Source organism: Balaenoptera borealis, assembly GCF_965194805.1.
Source record: "Balaenoptera borealis genome assembly, chromosome: X".
NCBI classification, from domain to species: Eukaryota; Metazoa; Chordata; class Mammalia; order Artiodactyla; family Balaenopteridae; genus Balaenoptera; species Balaenoptera borealis.
Window position 1 is genome coordinate 4,154,751 of NC_138881.1, and position 17,885 is coordinate 4,172,635.

The 17,885-nt window shown below is 39.2% G+C and overlaps 1 protein-coding gene across 18 annotated transcripts in view; it reads right to left on the minus strand.

The window, feature by feature from the left end:
- Window positions 1-13,317: 13,317 nt before the first annotated feature.
- The window catches only part of NLGN4X (neuroligin 4 X-linked), an 886,820-nt gene continuing 882,252 nt past the window's right edge, over window positions 13,318-17,885 (minus strand). For all 18 annotated transcript variants that reach the window (XM_082375567.1, XM_082375570.1, XM_082375557.1 and 15 more), the window contains one exon: window positions 13,318-16,945. In XM_082375567.1, coding sequence (XP_082231693.1) covers window positions 16,096-16,945 — 850 coding nt within the window. In that variant the 3' untranslated portion in view covers window positions 13,318-16,095. The remainder of the gene's footprint in view (window positions 16,946-17,885) is intronic.

Below are 17,885 nucleotides of genomic sequence, written 5' to 3' on the forward strand. Positions count from 1 at the left end.
AAAGATGCAGACGTAGAGAATGGACTTGAGGATGTGGGGAGGGGGAAGGGTAAGCTGGGACGAAGTGAGAGAGTGGCATGGACATATATACACTACCAAATGTAAAATAGATAGCTAGTGGGAAGCAGCCGCGTGGCACAGAGAGATCAGCTCGGTGCTTTGTGACCACCTAGAGGGGTGGGATAGGGAGGGTGGGAGGGAGACTCAAGAGGGAGGGTATATGGGGATATATGTATATGTATAGCTGATTCACTTTGTTATACAGCAGAAACTAACACACCATTGTAAAGCAATTATACTGCAATAAAGATGTTAAAAAAAAAATAACAAAACACAGTTTGAAACTGCAGCTCTGTTTCCTGGTTCATATTATTTACCTTCTCAGCTAAACTGTAAGCTCTGCTTCTACTTGAAACTGAGTGTGTCCCAGAAGCACGCAGGAAATCACACAAATAAAAATCACTCAGTAAAGATCCCTGGAATAGACCAATTTTAAGAAACAGCTTTTGGACACTAATCATTTAGCACTTTGGGACGTAAGTTCTCCTCACCTGTGAAAATAAGAACATATCATAAGGGATGCTGAGTGTCAATATATTCTAATACAGAACAGAATTATTTTAGTGGTGCCATGCAATAAACTTCATGATAAAATATAATTTCAAATGAAATTTCCAATGCAAAACGTCGTAGAAACTAGGCATTAGAGCTTTTACAGAATATGACCTATATGATGCAAAGCCCATACGTCCCAACTGAGGGATTTACATCACATAATTCACTTCTTTCAAGAACCATAGTTGAGAATGATATATTTGTGTATATTCCTCTGCCCATCCTTTTGAAATAATTCCCATCTTTTCCTAGATCCGATTTTACAAGATCCAAATACAATAATAATTCTCCAATTTGTATCTGAAGCAGTGGAAATTTCTCCAACTGAGATGTCACAAATTCCCAATGTAATATTTTGGAGATTCTTTTTTTTTAAATTTTCAGACGACGTAGTGTGAATCCAAGGATATTAACTCAATAGATGGTCATAGACGCTTGTCGATAGCTCTAGTTCGCTGCTGATTGATAGTGAAGTCTAGGTTGGGATTTTGCTTCTGTTTCCTCTGGGAGATCGAATGAAAAAAGTGGTCATTGAGCCGGAAGGGAATCTACAAGACCAGAAGATCTTCCTCTTTCAGATAAGTTTGACTGTCATGAGGCTACATAGGAAGGATGGTGATGAATGCTTTAACAGAGGTTTTGGGAACACTGGTGGGGAGCCTGGTCCCCTGGGTCGCATTTCAGGTCAACAGGGCACTGCCTATGTCACACCATTGACCGTCCTTCCCTGACTTTCTCTCAAGATTTTGCTGTCAGTCCTGACACAGAGCGGATGGCGCCACCTACTGGGCCACTCTTGTGGTTTCGTGGACCACGTTGCATTCATTTGTGGTTTTTTCTCTGTTAAAATGTATAGTTTTTCTGATGATACTGTTCCTACACATGCACTGGAAAAAGAAGGAAACCTAAAGATATTTATAATATTCCTATGATTTATATGTCATGATTTATATTACCATCCTAAAACCATAGGAGGGAAGAAATGGAGAATATACGTCAGGTATCCAAGGTTACGCAGCTAGTCAGTGTGGGAGCTGGAATGGGAATCAGTGTGGTTTGAGACCAAGTTCTCTCACCTCTCACAAAATATTGTGTTACAAGGAGAGGAGAAGGGAATGGATGAGAAAATCCTGTCTAATGTTCTTCCAGTGACACCTTTGCAAACGACCCCGGTCAGCTTCATAGAAAGAACTTCTAATGGCTTAGTAAAACATATGGATGGATAGATAGATAGATAGATAGATAAAGATAGATTGACAGATAGAGATAGAGATGATAGGTAGATGATAGATCGATAGATGACTGATACAGGATTTTATTAGAGAATAAAGATAGATAAGATAGAGATGGATAGATGATAGATTAGATAGATATTGATAGATATAGAGGGATAGATATAGAGATATAAAATTTAGATTTATACATATATAATATACATTTATTTATATTTATATATTTCCATACATACAAACATACATAGCATATATTTACCATCTACCGTACATATTTTACACACACACACGTCCTTAGCCCTACATCATATAGTGTGTGTGTGTGTATGTGTGTGTGTTTGAGTACCTCCTTAAAATCTAGTAAAAATATTTTCTAAAGCCAGAGGCAGAAGTTGGCCTCCAAAAGACAAGACAGATATCAATCCAACCAGATTGAGGAAAAGTGACCTCGGTACTATCACCTTTTTACATTTGCAAGTAATGGCTTTTCTGTTGCTGGGACAATCACGTGCTTATGAGGGCTTTGCCTCATTGGGTGTCGACTTATGTCTAAGCTGGTGCTGTCTGTCTTTCACGGAGGCATATAGCGACATTATCGAGACCTCTAGTGCCCACACGATGCTCACATGAAAAGACCAAGCTCACGTCCCAACAATCTTCTTTTGTCTTAGGACTGCCGGTTTAAATGACGCTGAAATGAACCATACAGATTGTGTTTATCTAAAGATCTTTCATCAACTAGTCCAAGAAAAGTAAAGATTTATGTCCAAGTACTGGACGGAGCATTTATAAGAGTAAATCCGAAAAAGTATATAATTGGTGTGTTTCAAAAGAAAAGGTTGAATCAACTATACCCCACTAAAAGTGAAAAAAACGTTTCTATGCCCTATAGACATTTTTTCCCCACCAACAGTTGAGTGTGTATATATATATACTGCATATATGTAATATATATAATATTTATTATATACTACATCTTTATATATAGGCTATATTATATATGCACATAGTATATATTATATGTATTTTTGTATTAGATATATAGTATTTTTGTATTATATATATAGCCATTGCAGATAATAAAATTATATATATATATTTTTAATGCCAGTATAATACTAGAATATATACACCTATATATGTGCATATATATATATCTTTTATAATGTCTCACAAAATATTGTCTCTTGATGAAAGAAGTGAAAGTGTGTATATAAATTATAAGTGTATCATATATATTATACTTACTACTACACATGGATATATATTAAGACTTCCTACTGATCAAGAAACTTGAGGAAAATTTTCCAATAACTTTTTGTTCCGTAAAAATCTTGGAAAATTGCCAAAATCAATGTCATCCCTTCTGTTTAACCACCCCTCACACACCAAAGAGATTATTAGGATTTAGACATCCTAACATAGTGTGTGTGTATAGATGTGTGATAACCATGGGAGGACATTTGAGTGCTTTCTTTTTACCATTCACATCTGCTTCCTTTAAGATCAGAAGCATCACGTCTGAGACACACCCCACCTACTAAATGCACCTTTCTCTTCATTTTCTCTCCTCCTGTAAATACCAGTTGAGTATTATTTTCAAAATATTCTCTTTTTCTTTATGCTGTGTCTGCGCCATCTCCTAAGAGATAAACAAAGCATGTGCTTTTCTTTCTCATGTATCCCCACAGGACCTAGTTGTGTCTTAGCTGTAAAGATGTCAGATGAATAAAGAGAAAACAAAACACGAATGATGCCAGGTTGTTAAGCAGAGTTCCTAGAAGTCAGCAGGATAGAGTGACATCTTTCTCCAACTATTGCCTGGGAACAAACTTGAAAGAGAATTAGATTACCCAGGACCCTTTGAGATTTGTATGCATTTATAACGAATTCTCAAATCTGCCATCTTGTTTTATCTCTAACTGGACCCTGAGGCACAAACCCTGTCCCTTTGTAGCAGATAAACACATAGAAATTAAGTAACCTGTCTAAGGTCACTTGACCTTCACTTGGCCAGTGAAGGGCAAAGCTCTAGCCCCCCTGATTTTGGTCCCTGGCTCCTGGGTGCTTCCCTCTTATTTAGACGCATGCCTTGCAGGTTAACATAACAGGATTCCTTAGCAGAAAGCGCCACGTCTTTCCCTTGGGAGGTTGAATGCAGATTACTCCCATTGCTTATACAGGAAGATGGCTTTTATTTTACACATCAACGCATCTCCTGTGATCATTCACTGAAAATAAAAAAAAAAATGTATGTTCTCACATAGAGAACAGACTTGTGGTTGCCAAAGGGGAGAGGGGGAGGGAGAGGGATGGAATGGGAGTTCGGGGTTAGTAGATGCAAACTATTCCATGTAGAATGGATAAACAACAAGGTCCTGCTGTAGAGCACAGGGAACTGTATTCCATATTCTATGATAAACTATAATGGAAAAGAATATAAAACAAGAATGTCTCTATGTGTATAACTGAGTCACTTTGCTGTGCAGCAGAGGTTGGCACAATATGGTAAAACACGTATACTTCAATAAAAAAAAAAAAAGGAAAAAAATATGTCCTCAAATTGCTGCCTTTATTTGCGATTCTGCAAGAACGTGCCTGGCCATTGACTTTTCTGCACACGTATCTTAAGAAACACACACATATCTTAAGAAACACAGGTGAGACCACTGTTGGCATCACCATCCGTTCCAACCAAGAGGAGCGCAGCCTTTGTGTTCATCTTAGGCTGGAAAGCAGTTTCCACCAATAGCTTGATGCTCACTAAGGCGTCAATAAGAGGCTGCAGTGAAGTGCATTTATCTCTTTCTTTTCCCCCTGGTTAGCTCATTAGAGATCACACCATCCCCACCATCTCTGCAAAGGAGACAGGCTAGCAGCTGGCTTTAGAATGAAAAGGGGCAGCATGGAAAGAGACATTCTGCATATAACAGAGAAACTTATATGATTTCAACACCTGACCCTTGGTACTATATCTTCTTTGCAATAGGCTAGACACAAATACGTGGGTTTTGAAAATTAAAATCCAAGAGGGGGTCTGTTCAGGTCTCAAAGTGCATTCGATTGCCTCTTGGACACACTTCTTTTCACAGTGCTGTTGACAGACGTCCTTTTCTATAAATTAAGGGTCCTTTCCAATCTGATTCGCCTGGCTGGGAGAAGCAGCCTTGCCAACTCAAGCTGGACTTGCTATTGGAAACTGCGGGCAGGAGCCACCTTGCTTCCGTGTCATTTTGACGCACCACTGGTCTGATGGAGCAATCATTAAAATTTTAGGCTGACACAAAATAGGGTTCATGACAAATTTACAAGTATGCCTCCTGTAAAACTCCCTTCGGAGGCGATTCTGTTATGGCGGCACAAAAGAAAATAAAAAGGAAGATACTATCCAAATAGGATGTGTTGCACGACGGAAAAAAGTGCTGGGAAGCACAGAGACTAGAAATATAGGTTTGGGTTTTGTGGAAGTAGAATATTCAATGAGAGATATCCCCTTAAGAGATTCAAAAGAAAGAGTGCCACATTCATTGAAAAGACAAAGGACCACTGTTATCCACTTATTTCTGATTTCCTCTCTTATGTGTCCATCATCGGAACTCATGATATCCTTAATAAAGTGCTTAAACATCATGCAACAGGGATAAAGTCTGTAGGTAAGGGAGGAGTTGGGAAATCTATGAACATCAAAAACAAAGAATTTTTGTCTGTATAACGATAGTGTATCTTTGATTTGTGACATTATTACAAGGAAAAGAAACCCGTCCAACTAGGGTTGTCATAGATACACAAACTGCACCTGGAAGAGGACATTTCAATCAGAAATGCTCTCTTTTCAGAATCTTCTCTCTCTGCTTTGCCCCAACTTTTCCTCCCTGGGTTATCAGTTTTCTACATCTTGCATTGGCTTGATCTTGCAATGGTCCTAATGTAACATGGCTGAATCTCTTTGCCTTCCTATATTTCAAACATGCCCATTCTGTGTTCCATTTATGTTCTTCTTGTGAGGGGCTCTCCGTGATCTGGTCATCATCTTTGTGGTTAATATTAATCATTCTTATTTTGTAATCGAGACGTTGAGCTTTCCTTACTGAGAAATTCACAGGCTATACCAATGAAGGGAGAGGAAATGGGGGTAAAGAAATGAACATTTTATAAAGTCATTAAAGCGGAGAAAACAAGCACCCTGCCCACACACACACACACACACACACACACACACACACACACACACACACACACTGCATGATCTGCCTCTCTATTAAAGGAAATAAGAGAAGTAACTTAAAACATGCATGAAATTGAACTGCTGTCCTAAATTATATTGAATTCAAGACAGTTGATACAGCATGTAACTGTGGGGAATTCAGTAAGGGGTCCGCCCATCTAGGATGAAGAAAGGTAGCACGGCTCAAATCATACACTGTTTATTTGCTACAGGATTACTGTGGTCTTTATATTTATCATATGGTAGATTATATAATGAAAGTCAATTTCTGGTGCTTCTTCATAGAAATATTGCATTATGTGGTTCCAACATTTCTCTCAATGTAAGTGAGCAATAAAGCATGTTATGGTAAATGAAAGAATTAAATATAAGGTACCCCAAATGTAAAATCGATAGCTAGTGGGAAGCAGCCGCATAGCACAGGGAGATCAGCTCGGTGCTTTGTGACCACCTAGAGGGGTGGGATAGGGAGGGTGGGAGGGAGACGCCAGAGGGAGGGGATATGGGGATATATGTATACGTATAGCTGATTCACTTTGTTATACAGCAGCAACTAACACACCATTGTAAAGCAATTATACGCCAATAAAGATGTTAAACAAATACATAAGGTATCCCATGACTTTTTGGTAGAGATAAGAATCCATCCATTTTAGGAATCTCGGCCCCCAAGGGGATACTCTTTCTACTAAATTATTTTTGCTGTAAATCTAGGAGCTCAAAGCTCCTATGAGGAGAAAGGTACATGCGACATTTGATTTTCATGCCCCACAGCTGAAGGTGACATTTCCTCCGATTTTGGACACTAAACACCCATAAAGATAGCATAATTTTGAAGTTGCACACCATTTCTTCAACATCAGAGGAGTCAAAATTGTCCATTTCTCTCATGAGCCTAATACTGGAATAATATTTCCGGGGACTATTTTGAACAATAAGTGTCACCTGCCACATTTTTTTATAAAGGGAATTTTCATGTGTTTTGCTAGCACCCGCAGATCAGCCAACGCTCACATACTTTTGCATATAATCTTTGCAGACACGATATAAATTGTTATTTTCCCTGGTCACCCTGACAATTAATTCAAAATACAGAACTTTAGCTCTCCACATTACATAAGATCTTATAGAAGCCCCCAAACTGACGAAGAGACACATCCTAAAACGTCAGTATGTGCCTTATTTTTGCCGGTATGTAGAATACATTTAAATGTGATCGAAAAGCAATTTGGAAGAACAGGGTGAAATCTTGTTATTTGATGGGTAGCATTTAGGTCTATAATAAAAATGGGGCTCAAGGTTGTCAAAGGTGACCATAGGTCCTGTTAAATTCTTTTTCTAGTAGAAACGTGACAGCTCTTAGAAACATGAGTTGCAGATGTCGGGTGGGAAAAACACTGCATATAAATAGAGGAGAGATATTAAAGGTGGCATTATACTTCCTAAATGACAACACTAAACAAAAGTAGGGTTTTTGTGTGTTTGTTTGATTTTTACAGAATCTGGGATTTGGTCTCATTTGGGGTCTGCACGCTCTTTCAAAGATGTGAGGACCGCAGAAGGAGTTTTGCAACAGAACTGTGGGATTGGAGACTGCAGCCGCATCAGATAACGAAGGTTTCTGACACTGTGTAAGTCTAGGGAAATGGGCTCCTCCTGCAATCCCATGTGGATGGGTCCGGGCATTGGGACTCATGAGGTTATTATAACAGACACTTCACAAGCACGTGCTGAGGCCACATGGGCAGGTGGCAGGCCCATGAACGTCTTGGGCTGTGAATAGGTTTCTCCCTGCTTTCACATCTTTCCAAAGCTGGTTTTATAAGGCATTTGGCCAACATGCTGCAGCCAGCATGCCTTCCTCTCCTACCTTATAAATTATTTACAGTGTTTCCCTATGTAACTCTATCTCCTTAGATTTTCTAACCTTCCTATGCGGAGTTTCACGTGCTATATTTACCCATTGAGATGAGAGGCAGGCACCGCTGGCGTTTTAAAAAGTTATTTCAGCAAAAATGAGATTCCAAATGTTTAACAACCCCAAATGAACCTCCAAATCGTAACTAAAACAGTAGGTGAAATTGATAAATTGTGTTTTTAAATCAACTGACATTCTACAAAATTCGATAAGCACACTGAAGGTGGTCAGAGTGTGTGTACCAGTGTGGACGGTCGGTGGGGTGGGTGTGTGACCATAGGTGTACATTATAAGCATTTTAAAATTCAAGGCTATCAGTTTTCTCGAGGCATAGAAAGATGATAGTGATTTTTTTTCTTCTTTTAGATTTTTCAGAATCCCTACAGGGGACATATTTTTTTCTGTACTGACAAGGAATAGAAAAAAACTACCTGGTTTCAAACCCTGGTTATTTTATTTCCTTACTGTGACTTTGAGGAACTCTTTGAACCTTCTGGGTTTCACTGCTCCCTTTGGTAACATGAAAGCATCTACTCTAGGAGGGTGGTATAAAGATGAAGTGACTTAGTACATCTAACTTACTTAGAACAGCATGTTTTGATTATCATTTGAAAGTTTTAAAATTCAAAACAAGTATGGGTAGATCTTGAAGTTATTGTGGATTGGGTCCCAGACCACCGCAATAAGGCAAATATCACAATAAAGCGAGTTACAAGAGTTTTTCTGGGTTTCCCAGTGCATATAAAAGTGATGTTTACACTATACTGTAGTCTATTAAGTGTGCAATAGCATTACGTCTAAAAAAAACACCAATGCACAGGCCTTAATTCTAAAATATTGCTAAAAAATGGTCACCATCCTCTGAGCTTTCAGCAAGTCATAGCAGTAACACCAAAGATCACTGAGCACAGACACCATCACAAATATAATGAAGAAGTTTGAAATATTTCGAGAGTTATCAAAATGTGACACAGACCTCAAGTGAGCAAATGCAATTGGAAAAACGACACTGATAGAGTTATAGACTGTCTATAGACTTATAGGCAGTGATAGGCAGGGTCGCCGCAAACCCTGAATTTGTGCAATGAAATGAGGTCTGCCTGTAATTGCTCTTTAAACCGCTGACCCAATAATTTAAAACATCTCTAAGCACTTGCTGTAAGAGTTTCTCTGTAAGTAGTACATGTCCCCCGGAAGTGTTACATATTTTGGCTGTCATTATAATTTGGAAAAAGTAATTTCAACATTGCCTATGTAACAGCTAAAATAATACCTAAATAATCCCTAAAATAATCCCTGACAATACCTATAATCCAATAATACGGAGTGCCTTGAGATATTTGTTTTCAAGCTGTGTTCATAAACAAATCGTAAAGATTTGACAGATGTTACCACTGAAGCATAATAATGCTTCTAATATTTGGAATGAGGCACCATCTAAATTCCCAGTTTCATGGGGCATTTTTTAGGGCTGTATTTTGGGGCTCCAGAAATTCATCTCCCCATTTCCCTCCTACATCAGTGGAAACACCCAAGTGCACAGTTCTCTACTGGTCCCTGGGACGAAACACTTAGAATAATTTTCCTTTCTGGGCTTCTCCCAGCTGGACCCCCTGGACATTCTTCTGTTTCCAGCAGCTCTCAGTCCCATCCTATTAGAAGCTAATGACCTTAGGAACTAGTCCGAAGACCTCCCTTTCAGCCAAATGTGGAAGAGCCCTCAATCTCCCCCATTTTCCCTAAAGCTCTTGCCTTGAGAAAACAGTTATTTGTAGGTTTTGCAAGTATTTGGGCTGATAGTCACTTTATAGAAAGGTAGACATGTAAAAGACCGTTCTCTATATATCCATTTCTTTTTAAAAAATTTATTCATTTTATTTATTTAGTTTCGGCTGCGTTGGGTCTTCATTGCTGCACGCGGGCTTTCTCTAGTTGCGGCGAGCGGGGGTTGCTCTTCGTTGCGGAGCACAGGCTCTAGGTGCACGGGCTTCAGTAATTGTGGCACGTGGGCTCAGTAGTTGTGGCTCATGGGCTCTAGAGCGCAGGCTCAGTAGTTGTGGCTCATGGGCTTAGTTGCTCCGCGGCATGTGGGATCTTCCCGGACCAGGGTTCAAACCCGTGTACCCTGCGTTGGCAGGTGGATTCTTAACCGCTGCGCTACCAGGGGATCCCCTATATATCCATTTCTTTAAATAAGATAATAAGAACCTGCAGAGAAAGTACCATTTTCCTCCCTTAGCAGAATCTAGATTTTTTTTTCTAATCAGGCAGCCCAGAAAAGGGGAGGTGATGAGTACATTTGGAGGAAGTTGTGGGAAAGAAAAAACAGCTCTGCCATCTGACTGCTAGTAACTAGCCTGATAATGGCTAAGTGGGGTGGGCCGCACTGCGTAAAAATAATTTGACGTAACAGGAGATGAAAGTCGTCCGCAAGCACGTGGGGATAAGACGGAAACAAGGACAGTGTGCAACCACGAAAAATGACCCAGATGACTCACCGTCCTTGCGTGTAAGTTACTCAGCTCCACCAAGATGGGCTTGGTCACCTCTGATGGTGGTGCTTTATCACTTCTGGAACATGCAACTATAAAACTATTCCATCTATCTATCTATCTACCTACCTATCTATCCCATCTTTCTTCCTCTCTTCCTTCCCTTCCATCCCTCCCTCCTTCTTTCTTTCCATATATCTATCCATCTGTCTACCGATCATCTATCTCAACTATCATCTATTTATATCTACCTACCTACCTACTTACATCTATCATCTCTATCAACTATCTATGTCTATGTATCCATCCATCCATATGTCTCTGTATTAATAAATCATTATCCATCTAGCATTCATATATCTGTTTATCTATAATCTATGTGTCTGTATCCATCCATTCATCCAACTGTTCATCCTTTATATCTGTCCGTCAATCATCTATTCAATCTATCTATCTATCTATCTATCTATCTATCTATCTATCTGTCTGTCTATCTATCTATCTGTTTTTAGGGTTTATCATTCCTACCCTGTTCCACCTCTCCTGACAGGACGATAGTAATTAATTTCTCAAACAGACTTCTCTATCTGCTTACGCGGCTGCTTTCACTGCACCCAGCGCCACCCCACCTCATTCACACCATCCCCACAACTGCTCTTGGAGGGAACACTCTCGAATCTTGCTCCCCCAAATAGTTGGGGATAATTGGGACCCAGCAACGCTGGCATCATTTTGCAGGCTTGCTGGAGATGCAGAGACTCCAGCCCATGCAATACCTGCTGGATCAGAATCTGCCCTGTAGCCTGATGTCGGCACATCCTTGGAACAACAACGTTTGAGAAGCACTGATAAAAATCGCAAATATGCTCACACCGCCTTTGTGCCATCTTTTACCGTCTGCTGCTTGAATTCAGGACAAGGTGCACACAGCATGCCTTGTGATTCGAGGCATTTTATCAGCTGGATACTGCTTGCCTCATTCCTCACACCTTTCCCGGTGACACCTTTTATTTTCCAGCCAGGACAAAAGAAAAAAAACCATGGTTCCCCACACCTCCCGAGTCTTCTCACTTTGAGGGTGTGGAGTTCGGTCCTCCCGAAGCATCCACCATCATTGGTTTGTCTGCGTGGATGCCCACATACTTGGAGGGATGTGGTTTGGGGTAGCTTCCTACAGAGCTCTGCCCGCCCCTTGCAGACGAGGTTAAGGGGCTGAGTCTAGACTCCCACTGGCACCCTGGGTACCATCTCCAGCACCGACTGCTGTTCCCTGGCTGTACTTCCCTGCTCTCCACTTAGGAGAGTCCTAGGATGGAGAGAGCTTCTTCTTTCATTTTTAACAGAAGCCCCAGCACAGAGCTGGGGTGATGGAGAAGCTTGGTAAACATTTGCAGAAAGAATAAATAGATGAATGAATGAATGCATACATTTTTACCATTCGTTATTAGAATATAATAACTATTTGATGATTCAGAATGCATCAAGTGGTGAAAAAAGGAATGACTCCCCTCTTTCAAAAATTTGCTAGAGATCTAATTTTAAATCCACGAAAATGGCATTTCCATTAAATAAATATGACGTTTATGTATTCATGAAATATTATTTACATATTTATAAGTTATTTAAATATTTACATATATGTAAACACATATTTTGTATGAGATAACTCGTATGCACTAGAATTATAGTACGTATATATAACATATGATATATATACATATCTGCAATATATGTGTAATATAGAATGTTTTAAATATATAAAATATATATTACATATTATATCACATATATGGTATGATATATTATGTATTATATTATTTTATATACATATGTATAGAAATGTTTCATATAGTATAGCTAATAATATATATGTATCTATATAATTATAAAAATATAATTATACTTTATAAATATATTTGAATATTTATTATTAAATTATAAATACACAATATATTATTAATATCTTTATTATTTGTATGTAATATATAAATATGCATGTATATATGTGTATATATGTGTGTATATATATATCCTGTGTACGTCACATTCAGCAAACGACCTGAGTCCAACATGTAAAAAAAAATTCAGAGTTCGAATATAGCACTCACAGTCATTGCTGTTTTCCTTTATCTGATAATTGGCTAATGTTATCATGACATCCATGAACTTGAGTTAGAAATTTTTGCTGCATCCTTCACTGGTGAAGAGTTTGGGCTCTGAACACACGATCTTCCTTTGAATCTGAGCTCTGCTGCTGCTTTGTAGCTTATGTTTCTGATTCTCAACATCTTCAGTTTTAAAATAGAAATAATACAGGTGCCTGCCCCTTAGGGCTATCGTGACTGTTAAGATAAGGAATGACCAGGTGCATGTGAGGACTGGACAAGTTAGGTCTCATCGGTATGGTAGTAATTTTCTGCCTCTCCAGTTGTATACAAATAAATTTCTTGCTGTCAGAGACTTACTCAAATAAGGCTCTCTATTAGAAAGATTTAAGGCATGACAACAAACACAACTCAAAACCTAGCAACATAAGAAGAAGCAGTGGCTGAAGTTAATAAACCCAAGTGTTCCATTTCAGGAATCATCCTCTTGTTATGAGTGTCACCATCCAGAGTGCCTTTCTCCAATGTCAGGCCAGAAGAAAATCCCTAGCGGGGACACAAAACTTGTTCACGAGGACAAACCACAAGAAACTGATCTATTACCAACTGAGTGTGCCATTTATCACCTACGTCAGACGTATCACTTAGTTTTTAAAGTGAAAAAGACATCTAAAGAAGGAAAAATAAATAAATAGGATAGGCCACCTACAAAAAAAGAATGGACGCGTAATTATTTGCACAAAGCATTAGAAAATACTGTGATATTTTATTATTAAAAATGCTGCTGAAAAGTTTATACATATGTGTCCAGCCATATATATCTTCTATCATTACTTAAGGCAAAATCAAAAACAAAATCGCAAAATAATAAACCAAGAAACCATTAAACCCTGCGTGCCAGTGAAGGTCAAGAATAAAAGCCTAGGAAAGTTTTTTTTTAACTTATGGTTTTTTTTCTTATTTTTTTTCTCTTTTTTATAGATAGCAAGTATATTTTATTCTCATAGAACTCTATGAAGATTCTATAACTTCTTTCCATGTAGAAATATCATTTAAGGTGTATTAAATTGCTTTTGATCATAATCCTTTGTAAAAGCTAAAGTTATTCACTTAACAAGAACTCTTTTTTTTTTTTTTTTCCTTATCCAAATGTCACAAGCCTGATACATTACTGTGCATATTGCTAGCAGAAGACAATTGGAAATACTAAACAAATACTGGAATTCACATTACAAACATACCGGACCCACATTGGTGCCAAGCATCACGTCCTTTGTAGTTTCCTGGAGAGCCTATTCGTCGTAGCTTAGCTGGGGTAATACACAGCTTGCAGAAATGGCCTGACAATAGCTTTAAAAAATGATGAACAAAAATCGTACCCATAACACCTCTAGCTGCAGGAGTGATGTTTCACTCTATGCAAAGTTGGGATTATATTTCACATATGTATATACAGAGAATCACTCTTGGTTTAAGAATCACATCTTAAACCAAGATGAACAACAGAATTTATTGGATGATCTGTATGCATTTTTTTAAGAACTCTCTTTTTCTAGGGGGGCCATTTTCAAACACTTTGATAGGCATTGCTACAGTTTTAGTTTAGGGGTTCAATAATCAAAGATGATACGAAGAGACAAGGAATTTGGACTATCTTTGTGGAGAATGTCCACCTTGGCAAAGACATTTAATGCTGGGTTTCCATGAGAACCATGCCCAGAGACATTATCTTCGAATATCTTTGGCTACTATTTCCCGGTGTTGCAATAATTTTTGAAAGACAAAACATAAAGTCACCATGGTTACTATTTTTTTCCTTCCACTTTACGACACTTGCAAAATATTCCTTAAGTAAAATTAAAAGGACGATGAGAAAATGACAAAGTGCCAGAGAGACAAACTTCTCATCCCTGTCTCACCAATTTAAAATGACTGAATATTTCTGTGTGTTATCTTGACAGTGAAGCCATCCTAACTTCCCGGAAAACCCATGCAAAGCACTTTTAATGTTCTATCCTTTTGTTTGTTTTCTCTCTGTAATACTCATGGATCAGTGACTGATACACAAATCCACAAAAGGTAATAGTTTCAGACAAGCATATGTTTTATCCCATAAATGATATAAAAAATAAAAATCCCTGCTTACTGATAAATAAGGGACTTACTGCTTAAACAGAAAGGAAAGACACATGCCCTCTTTCAATCTGATTAGCTAAGCTGAGCAGGTATTTCATCAGCCAAACCCTTCTGCAGCTGCTGGGGAATACAGAGCTGTATTGACTCAGCAGAGCTTGGCCCTACCAAAGACAAGCTTTCTTTTCCTTTTTGGCAGGACCCTGGGATGGGAAGCAACTCTTCCTCAACAGATTCAAAGAACCAGAACTACAGAACGAGACTTGTATTCTGTTTTTCCCCCGCAGTCACTCTGCATGTGCGTGTTTCTAATTCAACAAGCTTTAAATAGGCTCCACGTTGGGGATCCATCCTGGGGTTGCAACTTCATGAAGCCTTAACACACAAAAATAAAAGTTTTCCTAAAAATAATGGTCTCCTAAGAATGCTGTCGCATGCACTTTCCAGCCCAAAAAGGGGAGAGAGAGCCTAGTCGAACAGACGGTCTAGGTCCGCTGTGTGACAATCACATCCTCCTACAAATGAAACACGTTAGAAAACCCCATGTCTGTTGGCCACAAGGAATTAAGAAGAAAATCCTCCTTTGTCCTGGAGGAGACAGAGGTGATATGACTAATGTATATATAGATTTATATACATACAGACCACAATGGAAAGCACAATCTTGCTAAAAGCTCTTTCAAACTGAAAACACCAATAAAAGCTTTTTTTTGTTTGTTTTTGTTTTTCTCTCTGTGTTTGTTTAAACGCACAGCTATATACATTTTTTTTTTTTTTTTTTACAAAGTTTCTTAAATAGAGTTCAGGCTGGCAAAACATCTCTTTGCACAGAACTCTACGTATGTAACTGCATAGTCAGTTCTTTCATTTTAATAAAATTCTACTTTTCCTTCTCTCTGTATTACAGCTCCATATGCTGGGTAAAAGCCCATAGATTCTTTCTTCACTTAAGTAGAGCCATCTGTCGTATGGCACAAAAAGAACTTTTATTTATTTGTTTATTTCAATTGTAATTAAAAAAAAAAAATGTGTCCTCGGCTGAGTTCCAGAAGAGTCAGCTTCTATGGTCACATTGGAAACATCCAGGTCCTTGAAACTTCGATGTCCTAGTTGCACTAAAGTTTGCTGGATGGTGGAGATCTTAAAGCAGTATTGTAACAGCAATGTATACGTTTCACATTTCGTAGGGTCAGAAGTTGATCTCGTTGTACTGGGAAATGCCAATGGAAAGGGTCTGCAAGGACACAGTGGCTGCCCTTTTGCTTTTTTTTTTTGACTTAAGCCAAACATTCCTTGTTTGGAGATGTTGCTTCTTTCTTTCTCTCTTCAGTGTGGCTGAGGGGAGGCGCAGAGGGAGGGGAAGGAGACGGCAAAGCTATACTCTCGTGGTTGAATGCCCGTGGGGTAAATTTGTACTGTTTTGTCCTCCACTGAAGGTATTGAACGTGTGCAAAGGCTGCATCCCCGTCAGCGTGTTGGGAATCATAGTGATGGTATTTGGTGTCATAAGTGGGATGTCATCGGGGGACCTGCGCAGCGTGAGGGTGTAGTCTGGAGGGCAGGTGAGCCTCAGCGTGTCGTGAGCCTGCAAGGACTCACACTCGTGATCATGCTCCAGCTGCTTCATCTGCAGGGACATGATCTCTTCGTTCTGGATGTGAGCGATGTCATTTGTGGTATTTCTCTGGGGACTGGGGCGCCTGTGTGTCTCATGGCGCCTCTTGTCCTTCTTATAGTACAGCGCCGCGAACGCCAAGATGTTAAGGAAGAGTAAGGATGCCCCCACGGCAATGGTGACGCTCAACTCAGTGGAATAATCCCGTTTGGTTTCGATGAGGACGGTGGTGTCCTCGGGCCCCGTTTTATGAGGGTCCTTGGAGTGTTTGGGGTTGTTGGCGGGAGTGATCGCTGGGCGTTTGGTCGTGGGCCATATCTTGGCAGGAGATCGCCGAGTTCCGTAGGGAAAGGAGGTCATGTCCGGAGGAGGAACCTTTGTGGTTGTGGACACATACTGGAATATCTCATTCAAGTTGTGCAAGTGAGGCACGAGTTCCAACCAGAAAGCCACTTTTGTGGCTCGGTAATGGTCCCTCACTCTGGGTTTCAAGCCAATATGCAGATAGAGCTGGTCTTTGGGGTTATACTTGGACCAGGCCACTTCCTCAAAGCGATTGGGTTTTGTGTGAATGAACTTGGTGTCCTGAGGAACTGGCTGATTAGGATCACTGGGGACAGAAGGGAGAAAAAAAGAGAAAGGTCACACTCTTCCACATTTCCCAAGTAAATTTTAATCAAATACAATAAAATTACAATCAGATAATCTCATGTGTTTATTGATATGCACAAAGTACTCAAGTAGCAACAAATACATGGTGTTTTAATCCCGACGCGCTGCCATTTTGCCTTTTCTTTAAAATCCCCTTACCTTTATTTTAAAAATAATTCCTGATGGCAGTATGATAGCATTTTCATAACACTTCTACATTTTTTTAATGCATCCAATTATCTTCCATGATAAAGAAGGAAACCAAAAATGTGTCTTGGAAAATTTTCAGCCTTTCAAGTTTAACTACTTTTGAGTCAGAAATCTCAGCCAGGGGTGATTTGCCCCCAAGAGGGCATCTGGTAATTTCTGGAGATGTTTTTTGGTTGTTATAAGTGAAGGGTGGTGCCATGAATGGGTAGATGCCAGGGTGACTGTTAAATATGCTCCAGGGCACAGGACAGCCCCTCCACAGCAGAGAAGTACCTGGTCCCAGGTGTCAATAGTATTGAGGCTGAGGAATCCTGATTTAGAGGCTATGGTCCAAAATTTGTGCCATTCTCTTCCTTCCTCAAGAATTGCTTCTTAGGTAAATGAATAGATATTGCGGTTACAACTAAAATGTATGTTAAAAATCAAATAAAAACTGGCTTTTGTAATTACAAGATGTTAATAGATAGAATTATGCATCAATTGTTCGTTCTCTCTCAGAAAGAGAAATATGTATGTACTTGGAAACCTTCTGAAGACAGAGTCACGTAAAGATCAAACAACATCCCGTTGATTTAAGAAGTTTGGTAAGACGGTGCTTTTAGATATGCAGAGTTAAGGATTTTAGGAAAAGTACCACACGATGCAAGAAATTGAGGGTTTTTATAGATTTCAAGTGTGCATGGCAACTA